This window comes from Sceloporus undulatus, chromosome 1 (assembly GCF_019175285.1).
Source record: "Sceloporus undulatus isolate JIND9_A2432 ecotype Alabama chromosome 1, SceUnd_v1.1, whole genome shotgun sequence".
In the NCBI taxonomy this organism is placed as follows: domain Eukaryota; kingdom Metazoa; phylum Chordata; class Lepidosauria; order Squamata; family Phrynosomatidae; genus Sceloporus; species Sceloporus undulatus.
This window is the reverse complement of record NC_056522.1, coordinates 230,242,954-230,266,993: the sequence shown is the minus strand read 5'-3', so window position 1 is coordinate 230,266,993 and position 24,040 is coordinate 230,242,954. Positions and strand designations below refer to the sequence as shown.

At 42.9% G+C, this 24,040-nt stretch overlaps 1 protein-coding gene across 1 annotated transcript in view; it reads left to right on the top strand.

Annotated features, from left to right (window-relative positions):
* THSD7B (thrombospondin type 1 domain containing 7B) overlaps positions 1 to 24,040 on the top strand; it is a 628,673-nt gene that overhangs the window by 459,821 nt on the left and 144,812 nt on the right. Inside the window, exon 15 of the mRNA XM_042446231.1 lies at positions 8,011 to 8,189. Coding sequence (XP_042302165.1) covers positions 8,011 to 8,189 — 179 coding nt within the window. The remainder of the gene's footprint in view (positions 1 to 8,010; positions 8,190 to 24,040) is intronic.

Genomic DNA, 24,040 nt, shown 5'->3' with positions numbered 1-24,040 from the left:
TGGCTATTTTCCTCCCAAACTTATTTATAATTGTTAGATTATATTATCCACATTAGTCATTATATATACTCCCAGATATTTCATTTTCTTAACCCCCAATTTCAATTCTGTTATATTCTGTATTCTTTTTTTTGTTCTTGCCATTTGGTATTGAGAAATGTTATCTCTGATTTTTAATACTGATTTTAAGTCCTGATACCCATTCAATTTTTTTTCATTACTTAAGTTAATTTTTAATAGATTGATATAATTGTGTAGTTAGCAAAGCATCCTCTGCAAATAATTTTATCTTTATTTCTTCCTTCCCAGATATATAACCTGTGATTTCCTTTTCTTGTCTTATATCATTGGCTAAGAGTTCTATAATTAATGAATTGTATCTTGAGTTGATCATTTAGAACATGTATTTAGGTGAACAAGTAACAAAATGGTAAAATTACAAGAATATAAATATGTCATTTAATTCTGAATTGAGGAAAGGCATACCAAATTACAAACCAGCTTGCATTGTGAGTTAGTTGCACTGCTCTGGCTAAGCTAATATAATATATATAGTATATTTAAACAAGATTCGTGTCTTTAAAAAAATAGCTTATTATTTTCCATAGTCTAAATAAATAAACAACAACAGTGCTGTGATGAACGTATGAAGCTTTAATGCTTAGATAGGTGCTAATGTTTGTTTGTTTACTTGCTTTTGTTTCAGAACATTTCACAATGCATACCCTTTTGGTATCAAAAGAACTGGAAGTTTAAGTATCAAAAGCCTTTAGCACTAGCTGCATCATCCTAGCTAATGAAGACTCTGGTGTCCTTAAGATTTCCCTGGGAACATTAGTAGACACAAACAAGGATTGTATCCAAATGATTAGATATTAATCTTCTTTAAGGAGATATCAGTTCAGCTCAGGAAGAAATGGCATTAAGGAAATTATATGCTCATGGTGCATGGCTGCTACAATGATAGAATGTTTTTATTTTCCCCTAATTATGCAGTTCTTCTCCTTATTTTCCTCATAATTTTTTCTCTGAAATACAGCTTTTGAGAATAATACTTACATTGCCCTCTCCTGAAGAAAAAAAACCTGACAGAAATTTTAAAAATAAAATTGCACTCTTTACCAAACAATACATTCTTCCATAAACCAATTTTACACTGTGTGAGTATGGTATATTAGAATGTATGATGACATTTTGGCCTAATTTAAATCTTCTCGATTTCAAAGGAGGTTATGTGGTTATGAATTTAATTTTCCCACTAAAATCAATGACACTTAAAAGGGACTTTATTTTAGCATGGTTGTATTCTGTTTTTGGCTCTTTAGTGCTGTTAAAATGAACACACTGAGGGAATATTAACAATATTTCCATCACTCTATACACTAATCAGGTTCCTTGTAGAAAATACAGTGGTGCAGTATTTGCAAATTTCAGAGAGAGGTGGCTGGAGAGAACAACTTGGATTTTGTGATGCCCATCAGTGTGGAGGCCGATACTGCTGCCGAGGCCACTTTTCAGCACCTCTGGTGCTGCTTGCCTCTTTCCACTGCCACCCCAGTCATCAGAAAGTTCACTACATGCAGTTTTGTAAAAGCAGATTTTTGAAATCCCCTGGTTCTCTGAAGCCTTCAGGTGTGACACCATTTTATTTTATATGCAAGACCTGATTAGTATGCAAGACATCTCCGGGGAGCTCTTCAGTCCTCTACTTCTGCCTTCGATGTGGCAAAAGCAGCAGCACTCTTGGTTGTTTGTTTGCAAGGCAGAAGTGAGTAGCTGGCAAATATTTCAAAATCCAAAAATATCCAAAATCCAAAACTCGTCAGTTCCCAAACATTTTGGAAGAGAGAGACTCAACTTGTACATTAATGTAAGCAAGCAAGCAAACAAACAAACAAATTTTGTGGGCTGAGAACTGAACTGGATAGTCTCTTGAGGTCACTCTACTCTGTTTCTTCGATTATATGAACATAGAAATATTGGTTGGCTAGTGTGGTGAATGCCCTTGTGTCAGAACAGAGAGCCTTTTCTGTTTCATATCTCTTGGAGTGCAGCTCCAGTAATCCTTTAGCATTGCCCATGCTGGGTGGGGCTTCTGGGAGTTCATGGCCCCACCTTATTTTAAGGTGATTCACTGTTGACTATCCTCTTCAGTAGCCAACAGATATCTGAATGGGATGCCTCTTCCCCTTAATCAAAGTGATAATCAGAGAGTGTGTGAAGAGAAAACAAAAGATTAGGCTAAAAATACAAATTAGATTGCTGTCACTGGCAGGCAAAGCCCTTCTTATTCTCACAGTGTTTTTGGCAACTGACTGGTTGCTGACAGAGAACCTTTAAAGTGCTGTATTTTTTATGCTTTTCATTGCTTTTAATTCAGTCTTCTCATGATATGACCAAAGTATGACAGTGTGGCATCTTGGCTTCAGTGGAAGTTCAGGTTTGATCTATTCAAGGACTCATTTGTTTGTCTTTTTGGCTGTCTCCATTCTGTTTCTCCATATTCTGTCCTGACAATAGCCTCTTGTCCTAAGTACAGATTTCTCATCAGGACTATCAGATGGAGTGGCACTCCCGTGTCTTTGAGAGCTTTCCATAGCTTTTTGTGATCTATGCAGTCAAAGGCTTTAAGGCTTTATAGTCTATAAAGGGCATGCCAATTTTCTTTTGGAATTCTTTGGTGCATGCCATTAGCCATCATATATTTGCTATTTGTTCCCTAGCGCCTCTGTCTTTCCTGAACCCTGCTTTCATCTCTGAGATTTCTCTCTCCATATCTGATGGGAGTCTATGTTGTAGAATTTTAACTGATCAGCAACCTTATTTTCTTAAACAAAACAAATGATTCTGTCAATTTCTTCCCCATTATCATACACTATTGTGTTTCAAGAAGAGATCTTTTGGAAAACAACAACAACCAGTTTGCTTTCAGGAAAATTGTTATCATCGTGGTCATTGACACTTGAAGTGATGCATGGAGTTTTGTCAAAGATCCTTGAGTTCTGTGAGGCACTTTTAGGTTTTCTTGTCAAGCTGTTGAAAATTTGGTAATTAAATAGACCACTAGTGAAGGTAAATAAGATTAAAGTCAGATTAGATGTGCATCTGCTACAGATGTTGATTATGTTATAGGTTTCAGCACCATAGTCTCAGCTTCACACATTCATTTTAACATTCTTATAGGACACAGTTTGGTTATAATGCACTTAGCAGTGTTTCAGATAATCTAGAAATAGTCTAGCAAACTCTAATAGTTTTTATTGAGAGAAGCTTGAATATGTTTCTACATTGTATTCTGAGAGATTCACCTTTTGACCATACACATTCTCTTTCACAGTCTTTCCAAAAGCCTTCATTTTATTCATTTTGGCCTGAAGCCATGATTTGCATTTGATCGGGGATTTGTTTTATTTTTGTTGTGGTTTTCTGGCTTATGAATGTGAAAGGAAGAAATAACTAATCCCTGTGCACTTTTGGGGTACTCATTGGTTCCAACCTATGTTCAGTGTACATGTTTGAGTTTGTTTAAACTATCTTTCATTGAACTTCTGCCTTGGGCTTCAGAGTCCAATGAAAGCACTGATGTGTGGGGAAACTGCCTAGTTATATACTGAACGAGACTTGTGCATAATAAGCCAGAAAAGCCAATGCATTAAAAAAAATGCAGCCAGGCTGCCTTCTAGCCCTGTTCCGTCTGTACAATTCTGCCTTTCACATTAACATCACCTCCTCCTGGTAGGCTCAGCTCAGGTCCTTAGTCTTTAATTCCACCCTTTTCTATACCTTCTACAGCCTTTCAGTCAAGACTGCCTAGCTGGTTCTGCTGACACTGGTGGTTGAGAGACATGAATCGACGGAACAGATTGGGTCAGGGATGGACATGTTGCCTTCTTGTGTCCTCTATGTTCTGAATGTACTTAAAGGGGATGTAATACCTCATCTATAACAACACCAACCTGGATTTTCCACAAAGCAGTTCTCCACTGTGGATTCCCAAACAACCTAGAGCTATTCTCTGTACTGCATTATAAACAGCCAGTACAAACATTACGACAATAGACTGTTAAGTTTTAGCCAAATGATATCACCAGGTAGTCCTGGTGGTGCAGTGGTTAAATGCCAATATTGCAGCCATTCACAGCTAGAAGGTTGTGAGTTCGATCCTAGGGACTAGCGCCCTTCCATAGTTCATAAAATGAGTAGCCAGCTTGTTGAGGACAATTGGTTTACACTTTGTAAACCGCTTAGGGAGTGTTTAAGTGCACTGATAAGATGTATAAAAATGTACTTGCTGTTGCTATTGCTATTTTTTTTTGGCTATTTCTGTTTCTCTAGAGAGATTTTTAAAAAAGCATTAGAGTATATTGCTAACTATTGTTTAATCCATAAGGACAAAGTTATAGAAACCATCAATCAAATCATGAATAAATCAGCAGTCCACAGGTCTAGTGAGTATGTGTCTGGACTGACGTGTTGGAAGCCCCATGCACATGGTTCCATGCTGGGAAATAAGACATATTCTTTGTAAGATACCTTAGGAACTTGTATAAAGGGCAGGGATAATGTACTATTTGTCTCCAAGCTGATTTTCACTTATGATGACTGTATACTCGGCAAGACTTATTCCGAGATTTACCATTGCTTTCATCTTAGGCTGAGGGTGTGAAACATCTAACCTATTCCCCTATTGAACCAAAGGCATTTTCAAAATTATGCCTCCCAGAAGAAACGGCCTAACAGTGTCTATTACTCAGAACTATCATTGGGTTGAAGACTTGTGTATATGTGCATGAAAATGTATTTCTTGAACCCAGCAAGCATGTGTAGGATTGTGTTCTTAGGCTGACATCCTGTTAACCCTACGTCTTCGTATGTCCGTACTGATCACTTCAGAAGTGAGGATAGGAGCCTGTAGAGGATATGAAAGACCCATTCGATGAGCAAAGGTTCATTTGTACAGGATTAGATTTTGCCCTGTTGTTGATGTTGTTGTGTGCCTTCAAGTCATTTCCAACTTAGGATGTGAACCTATTGTGGGGCTTTCATGGCAGGATTTGTACAGGGCAGGTTTGCCTTTGCCTTCCTCTATGGCTGAGAGGGTATGACTTTCCATGGCTCAGTGGGAGCTTAAACACTGGTCTTCACAATCATAATACACAGCGCTCAAATCACTACAACACACTGGCTCCCTCTTGCCCTAGTCCATCAGATTCTTCTGATCTTCCAGCACATTTGCCCTTGGACCATGGACAGTGTAAAGAATTTAAAAGGAATACTTCTTGGGCCTATTGAAAGAACATAGGTTCAAAACACACTGCAGAAATAATCCAGCTTGAGACCACTTTAACTGCTCTGTCTCAGTACTAGAGAATCCTGGGAAATGTATTTTATTGTGGCACCAGAGCCCTCTGACAGAGAAGGCTAAATATCTCACAAAACAACACTTCCCAGAATTTCCTAGCATTGAGCCAGGGCAATTAAAGTAGTCTCAAACTGGATTGTGTTTTGGACTATAGAGATGTTTTAATAGAGTCTCTACATGTGGAGAGTTTTGTGGTGGATCATGTCCAGCAGCTTGACAAAGATATCACTCTTTTGCTATCAATGAATTTCAATAAATTGACCCTTCATACCAGGTTATCATGTCCAGAAATCACATAGGATTTGGGATAGGGTGAGAAATCCAGTAGGTATGTACTACATGTTCCCCCCAATCTACTATATTTTATCTGATAAGTAGATCCTTCACAAGTCCTAACCTAGTATATCCTGCCTGAAGGATGCTGACCTCCATTAATTAGCTGATATTTTTTTTCTATATCTTTTTTTAAAAATATACTTTTCTGTTGAAAGTTAATTAATATCCATGCTGTCATACACTCAGAAACACCTGAGGGCAGCAGGCCAACTATATTTTATCAGTGTTGATAAATAATGTCTTGGTGACAGCCAAGAAATATCTGGCAAATACTTCGAGAGGCAACAGAGCAAGCTTTAGATATTTGGATGTCTGAGGTGAAGGATGAGAACTCCCTTTCCACATTCATGGACAGAAGCCAATTGAGCTGGAATGGAAGCTGAATCTAAACACTAGCAACAGAACAATTCCCTTCCCAGTATCTAAAACAGTGGGCTAACTGAGAGAAAAATAGACGTTGTGGTGTAACTGCATTGTTCTTCAATAACTTGCCATCAGTCTCTCCTCTCCTTACTACATCATCATCATCATCATCATAATCATCATCATGCTTTATTTATATAACACTGTAGATTTGCACATCCAGTGTCTTTTGCTGGTGGGATGCCAAATCATTGGGACAGCCCATAAACTTTATTTTTATTTTTAAAAATAGTATAAAAATTAGGCATTCCTTTTGCTCAGTGAAAAGTTAAAGGAAGAAATTAGAGAGGATCATATTTTTGACCTACTGTTATTCATAATGCATAATCACAAAGTGCATACAAAATCCAAATGGATCAGAATCTACAGGCAGCCGGTGTAAAGGAACTGCTGATAAATAATGAAGGGTAATGACAGTGCCTATTCTAAATGGATTTTGAGAAGTATGTGGCTAAGCTAAAGCATTCAGCTGCAAAGTAACAAACCAAATTAGTGTACATTTTAAATTAGACCATTATGCAGTTTGGAAAGAGTTGCAATAAAGAGCTGTTATGGAAGAAATTGTTTTAGCTCTTAGTCTGCTGTCTGCCTGAAGTGCAAAAGGTTGGCAAAATGCTGGTATGCAGCAAAACAGGAAAGTAAATGATACTAGTGATATTAGTCAACAAAATTAATTTCCTTGAAGCTTAAACATTTAGACATGTGTGACTGGTTAAGAGTATTTTACTGATAGAGCCTGGTGATAAGAAAAGTTTTATTTGGCCTTGTCACATTCTGGTTTAATGCAAAAAGTGAACAAGACATACTACTTGATATCTAGCTTAAGGCTCAACCTCAGCCATTTCTATTTTATTTAACACAGCAGCATGAGCAATTTCACTCTATGGGGATGGATCCTTGTTAGCCAGTCTTGGAAGTCAATGTCAAAGTAGATGACGAGTCCTCAGATACAGACTGAATAGTTGTGGAGTCAGGATCAAATGAAAAGCCAGAGATGTAAGGAAAGCACAGCAGCAAGAGAGGTGCCATGTGTTCACAAGCAGTGTGTACTGTACTTTAAGGTGTTTCTAGTTAATACAATGTAAGAGATGAAACTGATCAAGAACCAGAGGATTCTTTCAAATTGTTCTGCTATCAGCTGAAAAACAAAAACGCCACAGCACACTTTTTTGGCTTTTGTATAGGATGGAATTTTCTTCTGACCATGCAATGATCCAAAGTCCACACTCAGCCCATCTAAGCCATGTATCCCTTCCAGCATGACCATTTCCAGGTTGCTAGAGAGCAAGTAGATCAACAGTGATATGTCCAGCTATTTTCTTTAACTGGATATCAGACATTATGTCCCAAGGACACCAGCAGTCCCTGCAGGCTCCTGTTACAGTTCTTCAGTCTATGTGGGGCTATACAGACCAATCCAAAGGAGCGGTCTGCAGCTGCCTTTTTACGGGCTGGATGGGGGCCACAGCAAACTCACACCGCAGCCCTAATCCAGCCTCTGGAGAGTGCAAAAGGAGCTGCAAAACCTCCATGATGGTGCACACCATGTGGGTCAGCGTGCGCCAAATGGTGCCCTGTGGGTGGAGTTAGGGCATCCAGCATCAGGACGCTGCGCCCTGACTCCACCCGCAGTTGGGACAAAGTGCCAGTGTGTATAGGCCCTAAATGTTTAAAATGGTTCATACTTAACTTCCCAGGTAAACCTTTTGAAGACTGATAACTCTCAGAGTATTGTTTTATGCCACAATCCTGTACAAGTCTACTCAGATGTAAGTCCCTTTGTTTACCCAGTCCTAGGTAAATGTACATAGGCATACAGCCTCCTCTGGAAACTAATTCCTGTGTTAACATAATTCCAACCACTCTTTCTTTCCTACTTCTGATTTTAGGCTACATTGAACAGCCTTGTATGGTACCTTGCCCATTTGATTGCAAGTTAAGTGACTGGTCCAGTTGGGCACCTTGCAGTTCATCTTGTGGAACAGGAGTGAAAATTCGATCCAGGTGGCTGAAGGAAAAGCCTTACAATGGAGGACGTCCTTGCCCCAAACTTGATCCTAAGAATCAGGTGAGGTATATCAAGAAAACAGTAGAGCAATTTTACAGTGCATCAGTTATGCTCAGCATGTTTCTTGTTGTAGTAATAAGATAGTTTCTCTTTCTGGCAATTATAGATTCATACCTGGATGTACCTTTCCTTGAAAAGTGTTACTTCCTTGGAAAGACAGATTGATACAGCTCAACATTCAGAAGTTTCTTCCTTTGTTCCCAGAAATATTGCAGACTCTCCAGGCATGAGTTAATAGTTATAGTACAATTTCTCTGTAGCATGCAAATCACTCATCATAGTCAATGAAATCAGCAAGAATTTTTCTGGAACAAGTAATTTGTGAATAGTGAAATTTGAAACAGTTTACGAAGACTGATCTTTTAAACTATTCCTTGTGATTTTTCTCTCTCACTAATTCAATTTCATTCTGTTGTAATAAGTTTCTCTTTGACAATTACAAGGTAATTTTCAAGTGTGTGTTCTATTAGGCAAAGGCAGCAATATAAATGAGAATATTCAGATGGAAAATTAGGGGTAAAATATTTTTCAATTAATGTTGCAATTTAATGTTATAAAGGAACTTTGCAGTTAATGCAGATGAGCGAATTATGGGTTCATACAATTTAAATTTTAATGCTTTTTAAGGCTATTGAAATGAAATCAGAAACATTATCCCTTCTTATGCAGGTTAGTTCTTTTTTAAAAAAAACACCAACCTTTGCTTCGTTCCATTATCCTTATTATTCTTACCCTGGCATCCTAACTTTTCTTTCAAAGCACCTTTGCTTAATTTTTGATTTTAGTAGTTAGGCTGTTGTTAGGCTGTCTTGAGTTCATCCTCCAGGTGTTTCAAAATCTAACACCTATAATCATGTTAAGAGTGGGCATGATATATAAGGCTGCTGGAAATTGGCGTTCAACATACAGTATCTGAAAGAGCAGAGGGATTCTGTGTTATAGATAGCACCAACTCCAGGTGTTCAGGACCCTTGAGAAAGATGCCCATAGTAGTGCCTCTCTCTCAGTATGGGTTCATCTACACTGCAAAAATAATGCAGTTTGACACCACTTGAATTGTCATGGCTCTGTCCTATGGATTCCTGGGATTTGTAGTTTTGTGAAGCATCAGCACTCTTTGGCAGAGATGGCTAAAGACTTTGTAAAGCTACAAATCCCAGGAATCCATAGGATGGAACTACAGCACTGAAAGTGATATGAAACTGCATTATTTTTACAGTGTAGATGCACCCCTGGTCTGTTTCTTGAGTTACTGAAGTTGCTGCTGGTGCTCCTGCTCATTTTCTGCACAGGTAACTGCATCTTCTGTGCAGAACACCATAGTTTCTTCCTGTACAGATATGCTATTTTAAAATTATTTTCTTCATAAGAATTCTATTTAATGTGCAGAAAATCCTGTTTTAAGCTAAATAAAAATCACATGTGAGTAGGCCCACTATAGGTTCATGCATTTGTTCTGCTTGATAGAGTCTATCCAGCTACCATGCACACTTCCTCTTTATATTTTCCTCCACTTTTCCTATTATTATTGTCTTTTCTAATGAGTCCTGCCTTCCAATGGTGTGGCCAAAGTACAACTGCCTTAGTTTGATCATCTTGGTTTCTAGAGTGATTTCAGGCTTGATCTGTTCAAGGACCCATTTGTAATTCTAGATATTTTGTACCGCAACCCCCATAACACCGACCAACATTATCCATCCAGACATTAAATCCTTGCTGATTTTTTAGCAATAGACAACAGTATGAAGCAACGTCAACCTGTTTTACCCAAGCATGTGAGAAGCAGCATTCCAATTATCCTTAGAGTTATCTACATTCTTTCCATTTCTGCATCTAGGTTTAGACAAATCGTTTGAAAAATTGCACATTAAAACACATAAGCAACAGTGTAATAGAAACAGAGCCTAAGGAAATAGGATAAAGGAATGTACAATAAGATAAATAATGCCCATATCTCAATATATTCTTTTATGGATCTTGGATATCACTAAACAGGTAAAAATGAAATCCCACGGCAAATAATACACAGATGCTAAGCTCCTGAAAATGATAGCAATTCACTTTATCCACAGACATAGTAGAATGTTTATGTGAAAATTCATACACATTGCTTCTGTCAGCTTTCTAATTTCAAAATCATTTTAGTAATATTTTAAAAATTACATTATTAGACATGACAGTGGATAAACTTTGTAGGAAAGTATGAAACTCAGTAAGAGACAAAATAAGGTATAAAACATCCTCACCAAAGCTAATAACACATGGATGTTTTTTGTTTATGTCTTTAATCTTGATGATGCTATTTTCCAGAATTGCAGTAGATTCTTTTGCTATTTGAATAATAGGGAAGAATATACCCAAATGGATACCATGACATCTTATTGTATGCTTCAGTTTATTAATTGTTTCTAAAGTTCTAATGAAGAAATAACTATTGAAAACTACAATTATAAATTAATTTAAACATATATATCCCTGGTTGTCCTTTGAAAAGATCCCAGTGGCTTACTTGACAGTCCTAGTGATTTTCATCCTGGCACTGATCAAATCTAAATGTTGTTAGTCCTGCCATTCCTCCAGGATAGGATATTTCCAGTTGTGGAGAAGGGCCAAGTTGTTGTTGTTGTTCTTGTTGATGATGATGATACTGATGATGATGATAACAACAACAGTGATGATGATAACAATAATAATAATGAAAAAATTATGTGGACATATTATGTGGGCTGACTGGCTTTCTGAATAATATGAGATGGACCCTGTCCCTTAAATTTATTTTCTAAAGACAAATGCTCAGGTTTCCTTAGTATTTCCTCATTAAAATATTAATAAGTGGAGGAAGCCGCTGCTAAGCATATAATATGTTTTGTTTTTTTTTTAATAATGGGAGATTAAATATGAGTTCTGGGACTTCATAGCTTGATTATTCATTTCTGTATTTCTAAAGTCTTCAGAAAAATGCATATTTTTGAACGTCTTTATTCCCAGTTTATATATTTAATTCTTGAATTCTTCAGCTTCAGATTTGTTTTAAATTTAGATGCATGCTGATTAAGGTGACTGGCAACACATTTTAGAGAGGTTGTCCAAGAAAACCCTATGAAATTCGTGGGGTTGCCATAAGTTGATAGGCAATGTGAAGGAATATACAGACACACACACAGAGGTGTCAAAAGAGCAAACTATTTGCAGTTTTGTATTCTGAAGGTTTGTGTGTCCACCTCTATCTCAGTGAAATAGTTCTCTTTAGTGAGATTTCTCTCTCTGCTTTGGGAAAAGGTATACAAAGCTAGAATAGGTCCTTATTCTCAACCAACAAGGCTTTTTTTCATAATTTCTATATCAATATTTTATTTAAAATTAATGAATTTATGCTCAGTTTATACAATAGACGGTAATATCATTATGATTGAAGTTTATTGTCTCTGTCTCTTCAGTGAAGCATCCTCAAAAATTAAGATCATAGCAATAAGAACCACATGGTGACATGCTTCATTAATTGTTTTTCTACTGATATTTTTTGGACTTTTGGCCTTTTCCAGAACTTTACGATTAGTCATAGTGCCTGCAAAGACAAACCTTGCACCTGCATATTGATCAACTGCATGCTCTCTGGGTGATATAATAAAGGGCAGAGGGGTATGTTTCATGAAAAAAAAATTTTTTTTTACCCTTATTCCAGAATGAGAGTAATCATCTTCTAGGGTTGCAGTCAGTGCAACTCAAAACTGTACATCACATGTAGCCAGGACGTAGCCAGGATTTTGGGAAGGGGGGGTCAAACTAAGGGCCCCCATTTTTGAGAGGCTAAGGCCCCCCCCCCCCCCGACACAAAAAGAGGGTTGAGCGTTTACCTCAGTAACTTTAACTTCCGTTATGGCTTCGTGCTATGGAATCTTGGGATTTGTAGTTTTGAGGAGCTGTTTGGCCATCTCTGTCAGGTGCCACAACAAACTACAAATCCCAGCATTCCACAACATGGAGCCAAGGGCAGTTAAAGTGGCATCAAACTGGATTATTTTTTCAGTGCAGATGCAAACTGAGTCCTTCCTCAGAAGGTGTTTACATCAGATAAATTCAGCTCGATAAAGCAAAGTGTAGCTGCTCAAGCAATGAGCGGCAGCCACTCTGTTCATGCTCAGAGACACTCTGTTCATGCTTTGAAACACTGCATTCCAACATCTGGGCTGAGCTAAGAACCCAGGCTGCATCCACACAACATTTCATTCCCACTTCCAAGAGGGATTTTTAATTCCAAGACATACACACACACACACAATTTTTAATTCCAAGACTTATCTATCTATCTATCTATCTATCTATCTATCTATCTATCTATCTATCTATCTATCTTAATTTTAAATTCCAAGACATTATAACTTCCTTTCTTTTTATGAAAAACAAACCCTTTTAAGAGAATCCTATTTTGGGAGAAAGGCAGGGTATAAAATCAATCAATAAAAAATGATCAGTGCATCAGTACATGGCTTGCATTATAAGACTTTATAACTTTATAATTTTATAATTTTAAAAACAATTAAAATCACAGTAGGCTCAGAGTGCTATAGAATCATGAAATCATAGAGTTGGAAGAGACCCCAAGGCCCATCCAGTCCAGCCCCATTCTGCCATGCAGGAAATCCAAACCAAAGCATCCCCAACAAATTATGTAATGGGTATGTAATGGGGGTGTCCATCTACATTGTAGAAAGATATACTATAGATTAATGCTATGGAAAATCACCACCTTGAGTCCGTATATTGGGAGAAAGGCGGGATATAAGAAAATAATAACAACAACAACAGTATCTGGGTATTGTAGTTTTGTGAGACATTTAGCATTCTTTGTCAGAGAGCTCTGGTGCCACAACATACTACAAATTCCAGGATTTACCATAGCATTAAAGTGGTGTTGAACTGGATTATTTCTGCAGTGTGCAGCCTTATTAGACTGCAGTTCCCAGCAGTCTGTGATGTTGCTGGATGATGGGGCCTGCAGTCTAGCATTGCCTGAAGCAGGGCCATAGGACTCAACAGCCACGATTCATCATGTTAGATTGATTCCATATGTTAATTAATTAATCATAAAATCATAGAGTCAGAAGAGACCCCAAGAAGGGCCATCCAGTCCAACCCCATTCTGCCATGCAGGAACTTTCCATCAAAGCATCCCCACTGACATGCTAAAAAGGGGCCAGCTAACTGTATTTTATTTTATTTGTCTTTTAAAAAAAGAGAAAAAACAAAGCTAGAAGAAGGAAGCTTCTTGCTTTTTTGCATCACAGACCCTTCTCTTTTTTGTTGTTGCAAAAATCCAGAAATGTCTGTTTTTGAAAACCTGAGTTCATTATCAGAAGAAATGTACAAAGTAGAGTCCCAGTCTCCTTTATCTGTCCTTCTGAAATCTGAATTATTCCAAAACCCAAAACTGACCATGAGAGCATCTGGTTTGACCCCAACTCAAGGACACCTGGGAATCCTGAAGGTTTAGATCAATTACTGAATTATTGAATTATACAGGGAATAGTGGTCTCAGGATTTTGCTTACTGCTCAGTGTGCAGAAGCACAACATTATTTTAAAAATATTGTGCATTAAATTACCTTCAGCCTGTGTCTATGAGATGCATATGAAACATAAATGGCTTTAATGGCTGGACTTGGGTCCCATCTCCCATTATATCCCATTATACATATATAAATATACCAAACTCTGAAAAACTCCAAAATCCAAAATACATCTAGTCTTCAGCATTTTGGGTAAGGGAGACTCAAAGTCAGAAGTCACCTTTTCTTTCTTTTATATTTCCTTTTAGAAGCTTCCTTCCTTCCTGTCTTCCTTCCCCAGGAAGGGACTGGCACTGGGAGACTTTTATTCTGGCAAAAGCACAGGGGAGGAGGAGGAGGAGTAGAAGGACTGGGATGGAGAGGAAATGAAAGGGAAAGAAAGCACAGGGAGAGACCCTGGCCCACTCCCCTTCCCTTCCTCCCTCCCTCTCTCCCTCCCTCTTCCCTCTCTCTCTCTCTCTCTCTGAGCCTTTTGTCTTTCCCCCTTTTTTCCCTCTCCATCTGAGCCCACCGTGCTTTTGATGGAGGGGAGGAGGGGGGAAGGAAGGAGCTTGAACGTCCCCAGGCCTGAAGGGAGGGGTCCAAACCCCCCAACCCCCCCCCCCGCCTTGGCTACGTCCCTGTTACAAGCTATCATTTATATCCTCCAGTCAAATCAGAAATTTTAATTTGAACCAGATAGGAGGAAGGCAACTTGTAATAGCAAGAATGGAGTGCTAAGTAGTCTGAATATGAAAATCTATTAGTGGCTCTTCCTGGTAGTTATTTATTTATGAATCTATCTCTTTAAATTAAATCCATTTTTCTCCCAATCTGGGATCTGAGGTAGCTTACAATACAAGGTAAAATATAATATAGTTAAAACAATATATAGTACAATGTTTTTAAAATGCAATTAAAATATTCAGAACAGTTAAGATATTTTCAAAGCACAGTGAAGAAAAAATGCTGCAAATGCCATTAAAAGATTTTTCTGCCACCACCATTTAAAAACTGAAGCTTGTGTAAAAAACGCTTTTGGCAGGCATCTATATAAGGAATCTAATGCCATTTGAAGATAGTCTCCAGCCTTTTCATGGTCTCAACTGTTGTATTTGGTTAACCCTGGGTGTATATCTGTCCCTTTCTCTGCCCTTCTCAAGAGTATGTGTCCATATATATGAATGCAGACACACACAGTATTGCACCTCTGTCAAAAATTAGTATAACTACAAGGGATGATATTATCTTCCAGCATTTAGTGAAATTTCACCAAATTAAAAAAGCAACTGGAGAAGGTCAAACAGCCCAAAAAGGGGGGGAGGTGCTATTTTATCTTGGCCACTGAAGTTTAATTAGTTTGGAGCAGTATTTTAAAGAAAACAGCTTGGTTCCTGCCAAACCTCTAGTGGACAGTGTGCCATGTTGTTAGACTTGCCTGGCTTGGGTGTCATAAATCAGCATGACAACAGCTAACACTGAGAATGAACTTATTCTAAGGTCTTTGTCTAGGGAACAAAGGTGCACAGTAGGATTGATGCTTTCCTTGCCCCTTTGGCAGCAGGTTTAGTTTTTTCTGTCCCCCACCCCCATCTTAACTTTTCATAAATACACTTGGAAACTTTTAAGCTATACACACCATGCTGTGAATATTTGTGTTGTGGTATTATTTGGCAATACCGAGTGTCAGCATATCACTTGTGACCAAAAAACATATTTTGTTCCATTGCTGATTCACCCAATTTGTATGATTGGCCCTTGTAGATTATTTTAATAGGCAAGTTTTAGTCAAACAAACATTAAGAATAAATCTGGAGGATACTAGTTTCTAATTTATTGGGTATATTCCACTAGCACATTTTTACTGATGGTGGAACAAAAATGTGAGACTTCTACACTGAGAAAGGTCAGGTTGAACAGGTTCCATGACCCCCTTTCCCCTCCATAAATATCCATTGAGCAAGCCCTACGAAGCCAGTCTTTACTGAGGTCCATCAAAGCCCCATCCCTCAGACTTTTTCAGTGTCAAAACATACTGTATATACTCATGTACAAGTCAACCTCATGTATAAGTCGAGGTCAACTTTTGGGGCCAAAAATATGGATTTTCATATGACCCGTGGATAGGTCGAGGGTGTGTTTTCCTCAGAGTCTCCCTTACTGGGCTTTCCTCGCAAAAAGAAGCCCATCAAGGGAGAGGCTTTTGGGCAATCTTGCGCCCACTTGCAGATTGTGAACATGGACTCTGAATCGAGGGGGAGCTTCAGGCTCCTATGCCCCATTCTCCCCTCAGAGCCGAGGTCAAGATCCCCCTCCCTCGCCCCCCCAGAGCCACGCTCTGCCTCACGGGACCGGGCCACACTAGGTACCAAGCCGACGGGCTCTGGCTGCACACCATCGCCCCCCCGCAGATCACGATCGGGACCTCTTCCAGGCATCAGATCTCGTCCACGATCAGCGCACGGGACAGTACCTCATCCCGGTTGACCCCTCCCGCTTCCCGGGACCTCCGTGCTCACCTTCAAGGCCGTCGTCCGGATGATACACCTCCCGCCGGGACGACCGGGAGACCCGGGACATCCGACCCTCTCTTCCGACGGCGGAGCCCATCCCCCTCGAGGTCCGGCTCGGCTCTCCTCGTTCCGCATCTCCCGTCTCGGATGAAGATACCCGTTTGTGCCTCAGGGCCCTCTCGTCCCTTCCCCACGAATGACGTCAGGGCCTTTGCCGACAGGGTCATACGGATGGCTGACGCCCTCAAGTGGAAGTGCCCATCCGAGGACGATGCTCTCGACCCAGTGGAAGGAGGATCGACGGCTCTGCTACGGCCCACCAGCCCTGGCCTCCTCCGTCTCTGGAGAAGATCGCCAAGCGCTCTGGACGCCCCAGCCACCATCCTGCCACTTCGCGCAGATGAGAAACCTGTATCGGGTTACTCCATCCGCCCCGTCCTGGCTGTCGAACCATCCCAAGCTGAATTTAGCTATTGTTGAAGGCCCAGCCACTTCGCCCCCAAAGCCTTGTTTCGCCGTTAGACAAGGACAGTAAGAAGCTGGACGCCTTGGCGAGAAATCTACGCTTCGGTGCTCTAGATCTCAAGATCGCGAAACTACGTGGCTTGCATGGGGGCCTAGTCCAGTTCCTGGTGAGAAGTGGATCCCACCCATTGCTGACTTGCCCGAGGACCGGAGCGTATGATGGCGGCTCTCCGGAACGAGATATCCTTGATGGCGGGACAGCAGATCATCTCTGCCAGGCACTCCACGGATTGTGCATCCAAATCCTCTCTGTCCTCGCTCTCCGCCGCTATGCGTGGCTCCGGTCTTCAGGATCTTACCCCTCAGGCAAAAAGCGGCTATTGAAGACATTGCCCGTTGACAACTCGGGCCTCTTCAATAGGGACACGGACGAGAAGCTTGCTTCAAGTACTGGATGAAGCCGCGGCTAGGAAGCAGGTATGGCCTCCGCACGTCCCAAATCTCCTCGCCAGAGGTATCCGGCCAGCGCCCCTGGCCCTCAGGGGCCAGTACCATTTCAGCCCCAGGACCGTCCTTACCACCAGGACAGTAACCCCCAGGTCCGATCCTCACAGTCGCTGCCTCCTCCCACCGGACAGGCGTCCATTCTTCCAACCCAAATACCACAAGGGTATAGGAAGAAGGATGCGGGGCAAGAGAGGTTCTGATGTGTTCCTGGCCCTCGTCACTCCAAAGGCTGAGCCCCTTCTTCACCACTGGGCTGCCATTACTTGGACTCTGGGCACTAACGCAAAGGGGTTAGCCCTAGAGTCTTGAGCTTCCCGCCAACTGGACTTTTGTTTCAACCGTCCCTCGGACACCCTTCCGCGAAGTGCGCACCTCTTAGACAAAGCCGCCCTTAAACCTGTCTCCCCTTGGTTCAACGGTGCTTTTTTTCCAGGTACTTCACTGTACCGAAGAAGGACTCTGGCCTCAGACTAATGGATCTTCGAGCCCTTAATAACTTTATTGTTTATAAAAAATTTAGGATGGTAACTCTTGCTTTATCTTACCACTCCTACAGGAGGCTACTGGTTCGTGACGCTAGACTGAAAGACGCTTACTTTCACATAGCGATCCTGGAGGACACCGCGGTCCTTCGCCTTCGCTGTTGGACACCAGTCGTACCAGTAAAGGTCCTTCCTTTGGCCTTTCCACAGCTCCAAGAGTCTTCACGAAGTGCATGGCACCAGTGTTGGCTTACCTTCGTCAAAAGGGAATCACAGTCTCCCGTACTGGACGACTGGCTCTTCGCGCCTCCTCAAAGGACCCTGCTCGAGCAGCTGGATTTTGCCCTATCCTGTCTACAAGCACTAGGACACAGGTCAACTTCGAAAGTCCAACCTGACTTCCTACCAAGCGAATGACTCATAGGTCAACACTGGACTCTGTACAGATGAGGGGTAGCTTCCAGAGACAAGGTTCCAAGCTCTCTGTGCATCTCTGCAGCCCTGCCTCGCCAAAGACGCCTTCAGGCCTGTGCAGTTCAAGTTGCCATGGGGCACTGGCCTCACCACTTTCGTCACCCGTGGGCCAGATGCGCCTCAGCCCATTCAATCTTGGTTCCTATCCGTGTTCGACCCGTCCGAGACATGGCTACCATGTTGTCACATCCCCAGGACGGTACAGAGGTCCTTACGATGGTGGCTCCAATCCGACAACGTCTGTGTGGGGATGCCTTTTCTACCCCCTCAGCCAGACCTCTCCCTGACTACGGACACCTCCCTGCAAGGATGGGGCGCACACACATTGGACCTTACAATAAAGGACAGATGGTCACCGGCAGAAGCTACTCTCCACATCAATGATTGGAGATGCTCGCCGTAGAGAAAGCACTCAGAGCTTTTCAGGCGGTCCTCGCGGACAGGGTGGTGCTCCTTCTCACCGACAACACCACCGTCATGTACTACCTAAACAAACAAGGCGGTACGAAGTCGAGGACTGCTATCAATCACCATCCGCATTTGGGAATGGGGCATAGACTAACGATCTGCTACAATGCATCCACCCTGCCCAGCGACCAGAACGACCTGGCGGACCGTCTCCGCAGGTCCATCATCCACCTGCCACGAGTGGAGACTGCATCCAGAGTGGTTTCCCGACTCTTCAATCGCTGGGGAACCCCCCTCCTCGACCTGTTTGCCTCCGCTGGAACACTCAGATTTTGCTCACGGTACAGAGACCCAAGATCGGAAGGAGACGCCTTCCAGTTCAAATGGACCCAGGCCTCCTTGTACGCCTTTCCTCCGTTCCCTCTGATCACAAGGTCTTATCGAAAATGTTGGCCGACACACGGATGCATCCTGGTAATGCCGTGGTGGCCCAGAACAGCCCTGGTTCGCTCCGCTCCTACAACAGGCGCAGGACCATCTCCGCCTCGAGCACCGGCCCAAACCTGCTCTCGCTCCAACGATGGGCTAATTCACCATCCCGAGATACAGTCCCTCCCATTGGTGCATGGAGGATCCGATCTTGAGGACACTTCCATCCATGTTCAGGACATCATCAGGCAGCCAGAGACCATCCCACAGAGTCCTATGCCTCAAATGGATAGGTTTCTTAACCTTTCTGCAAGCAAGGGACATTCCACCATCCCATGTCTCCATCCCTGTAGTTCTGGACTTTCTCATGACCTTAGCGGACGCAGGTCTCTCCCTTGAGTTCTTCAAATGCTACCTGTCCGCCATTTCTCTCACTACCTGTTTCACGACAAGCCCTCTCTCTTTGGGGATCCTCTCGTAAAAGGTTCCTTAGGGGATTCAACATTGCACCCACCGATTCTAGACCCTACACCACAGTGGAGTCTAGTACCGTCCTGGACTTTAAGCCCTTTGGTTAACCTTTCTTAGCTACCACGGATCTGAGACTCTGACTTGGAACGGCCTGCCTGGTGCTTAACGTCAGCCCGCCGAGCTGGTGAACTGTGTGCTTTGAGGATGGACTAACCTGTCATGGCCAGCCAAGATGAGCTCTCGGAGGATGAGGAGGAGGATGAGCCTCCTCCAGAGCAAGGGCTGATTTAGGCTATGCCAGGTGTTAGTTCTGTTCTGCCAGGTCCCAGCTGTGCTTCCCCAGCCCCAGAGCAGGAGTCACCAGGTACTGTGCTGAGGAAAGGCCTTCTATGGTGCCCCAGCCTCGTAGTTGATTCGGGAGACGAGGCGTGCCTGCAAGCGCCTTTATCAAGAAGAAGGGCTGAGAGTGCTTGCAGGCGCAGATCCGGAGGATTGCAGAAAGACATCGGAAACCAGCCTCAGGTGGCTCGAGGGAGAGCTTCCCTGATTTAAGTGGGAGAGAGGCTTGAGTTTGTTGCTAGAGTTTATTGCATGAGCCTTTGTTGATTGCTGTCACTCTAGTCCAGACATCTTGTTACTTGTTACCTTGCTACCTTGACCTGCCGGACCATAGTTATCTCTTGGGTATTGTGACCTCGGACTGTTTTGACACGCTGCTTTCTGGCTTCCTACTTCGGCTCGTCTTTCGGGCTTGATTTTCTGCAACCCCGACACCGGCTTGTTCTCCGGCTTGGTCTTTGACTGCTTCTCCACGAGTTTGTTTTGCCTACACGTTTGGCTGCAGGCTTGGTTATCGCATAAGTCAGATTGGGGGCAGCAATCCGACAACCCTTCCTCCGTTTCACAAGGACAAGGTGGTGCTCCGTACAGACATTACTTTCTTGCCAGGTAGTGTCTGCTTTCACATCAACACGGACATTGTTTTGCCGACTCTGGCTCCTATTCGACCACAGACTCTGAGCGTCAGCTCCATGCCCTGGATGTCCGCAGGGCGCTGGCGTTCTATCTGGACAGCATTGCTTCCAGGCGTTCGGAGAGACTTTTTGTTGTGCTACTCCGAAGCCAAGAAGGGGCTGCCGGTGTCACCGCAGAGGTTCTCCAAGTGGGTGGTCGTACCATACACCTCTGCTACGAACTGGCTAGAAAGCCTCTACAGGTCGGGTTAGGCCCATGCAACTACAGTGGTACCTCGGGATACGAAATACCCAGGTTACAAATTTTCGGGTACGAAAAAATCCCATAGGGATCATTGTTCCGGGTTACGAATGTTTTTTTTTCGGTTACGAAAAAACTTTTGGTGGCTTTTTTTGGCTTTTTCGCACGGATCGCGGCTTTTTCCCCATTAGCGCCTATGGCAATTCGGTTACGAAGGCTTTTCGGGTTACGAAAGCGGCCGCGGAACAATTACTTCGTAACCGAGGCAACACTGTAGGGCGGTAGCTGCATCCTCGGCCTTTTTGACGGGGATTCCCCTTGGGATGTGTGTAGGCAGCTGTCTTGTCCCAACCATTGACATTCATTAGACATTACGGTCTGGTGCTAAGGGCCAGGCATGTACAGCTTTGGGAGGGCAGTGTTACTCTCTGCCATACATTAGACCTGTTGCACTGTTAATAAATAACACAGTTGTTTGGTTTACTACTTTATTGCTATGTATGTTATTGCTTATTGACATCCTCCTCCACTGACTATAGCTCGCTCGTCTAAACCCTTTGTGTGATTCGCAGGACCACGAAGAAGAAGAACAGGTTGCTCACCTGTAACTGTGTTTCTTCAAGTGGTCATCTGCGAATTCACACAAACCCGCCCATCCATCCCCTCAGTGTCTGCTCATTTGGCAACACTTGTTGCGCCGCTGATTAGCGGCTCATTCGGAACTGAAGAGGAGCGGGCCACCAGGGCCTTATTTATGGGTGGGCGGAGCTCCGCCAAAAAGTTGCAGAAGATACATTATTTCTGCCTAGAGATTCTAGAAGTTTCCGGAGATTGCTGCGCAGGGCAGAATAAACCCATTTGTGTGATTCGCAGATGACCACTCGAAGAAACACAGTTACATGTGGCAACCTTTTCTCTTTCTTACACTCTCGACCCTTTTGCCCCTGTCTCTGTACGCACTTCTTCTCTAAGACTAGGCCTCAGCCCTGGCTTACCCCCATCATTAGTTTCTCCGGTCCTGCTCTAGAGCAGCCGAACGTCTTGGAGAAAGTCCAAAGAGTAGGCTGATTTTATCCATTTCAAATTTGTTCTTTTCTTCCTTCTTCACAGCCCTCTCTATGGCTAAACAGAATTATTACAAATCATTGATCTCCGCCAATGAGAGGAGCCCGCGTGTTTGTTCTCCACCTTCAACACTTTGCTTAAACCTCCCCTCCTCCTGTCTCTTATCATTCTCTCCTAATGACTTTGCTAACTATTTCATCTCTTAGATTACCACTATTCGCTCTGAGATAGTCCCTCCTGTTCTTCTTCTGTTCTTTATTTTCTATCGCCTTTCCTAACATTTCTGTGTTTCCTCCTGCCTCTTGGATGAAACTCTCTTCACTTCTGAACTCTTCCAAACCTGCACACTTGTTCTCTTGATCCAATTCCTACTCGTCTTCTAATCTCTATAGCTCCTTCTTTCTGCCCTCGCTTTTCCATATCTTCAATCTCTCTCTCTCTACAGGCTCCTTCCCCTCTGACTTCAACATGCTCTCCTTTCCCCAATTCTGAAAAACCTTCTCTTGACCCCTCCTCCTTGTCTAGCTATCGTCCGATTTCTCTTCTTCCTTTCTTTCTAAGGTTTGGAATGGGTTGTTTATTCTCACTGTCTTGAGTTTCTTGAGCCAACTCCATCCTCGATCCCTTCAGTCTGGCTTCCGCCAAGGCATTCTACAGGACCGCTCTCACCAAGATCTCGAATGACCTTTTACAGGCCAAGGCTAATGGCCTTTACTCTGTTCTCATCCTTCTTGATCTGTCTGCAGCCTTTGACACCGTTGTCACTGTCTTCTAGTTGATATACTCTCTGACCTTGGGTTCTCAGACTCTGTTCTCGACTGGTTTGATCTTACTTGTCTGGCAGATCTTTTGCAGTATTGCAGGGGGTCAGACTTCTTCTTCCTGTTCCTTTATCTGTTGGGTTCCCCAGGGCTCTGTTCTGGTCCCCTTCTGTTTTCTCTCTACACACTGTCCTTAGGAAACTCATCAGCTCTTTTGGCTTTTCTACCATCTGTATCCAATGAAACCAGCTGTATCTTTCCGCCCCTGACCTTTCTCCAAGGCTTGAACAGCAAGTTTCGTCTTGCCTTACAGCTGTCTCGCAGTAGATGCGCCATCAGCGTTTGAAGTCAACATGTCCAAGACGGAGCTTCTGTCCTTCCTCCTAAGCCCACCCTTCAACACTCCTTTTCTGTCTCTCTGTGGACAACATTTCTATTCAACCAGTCCAGCAAGCCCGCAGTCTTGGTTTATTCTTTGACTCTTCTCTGTCGTGTATCCCTCAGATCCAGACCACAGCCAGGCTTGTAGATTCTTTTTGTACAATATTGCCAAAATCCGACCATATCTCTCCGCCTCTACTGCCAAGATCCTGGCCCCTGCCCTAGTGGTCTCACGACTTGATTACTGTAACATCCTCCTGGCTGGGCTTCCTCTTTCTCACCTCCGTCCTTTAATCTCTGTTCAGTTCAGCTGCACGCATTATCACTTCCACCCACCGCTCTGACCACATCTCTCCTGTGTTGGCTCCCTTCATGGCTCCCCCTCCCTTTCCACATTCAGTATAAGCTCCTGCTGTCCACGTTTAAAGCCCTCCATGGACTGGTCCCTCCCTACTTATCAGACCTTCTTTCTCCTCACCTTTCCACTCGGGCCTCCGTTCTGGTAGTCAAGGTCTGCTGTCTCAGCCAGGATTTCCTCTGCCCCATCCGGATTCGCCCCTTTTCACTCGCTGTCCCTCACTCCTGGAACCTTCTTCCCCCAAAGCAAGAGCCATCACTTCTTTACCCGCTTCAAAACGGAGTTGAAAACCATCCTGTTCAGAGAAGCCTTCCCAGGCTTGCATAATTGTCGCTTACTATTTGATGTTTGTGATGCCTGTTTATTGAACCATTTCCTGTTTGCTATGTACTGTATTGTATTATCCTACTTGAGAGTATGTATTGTCCCTGGAAAATGATTAACCATCCATTATGAGCCTCGCCCTCCCTTCAGTCCATCTGCCTTGGTCCGGCCTTGGAGGTAGAGAGGAACTGCTGGACCTCTTCCCTTTCCCTCCACTACTCCCTTCTCTTTCTGTTTCATGTTTTTATATTGTAAGCCCGAGGGCAGGGAATTGTCTAACTAAAGATTGTATGTACAGCGCTGTGTAAATTTACAGCACTTCATAAATAAAGGTTAATAATAATAATAATACCCTTGCCAGCATCTCTCCAGCTGGGCTATCTCTTGCAGGGTAGCCCGGCTGGGGAGAGGCTTGGTCAAAGTACCGCATTGCCCCGTAGAATTCGACCCACA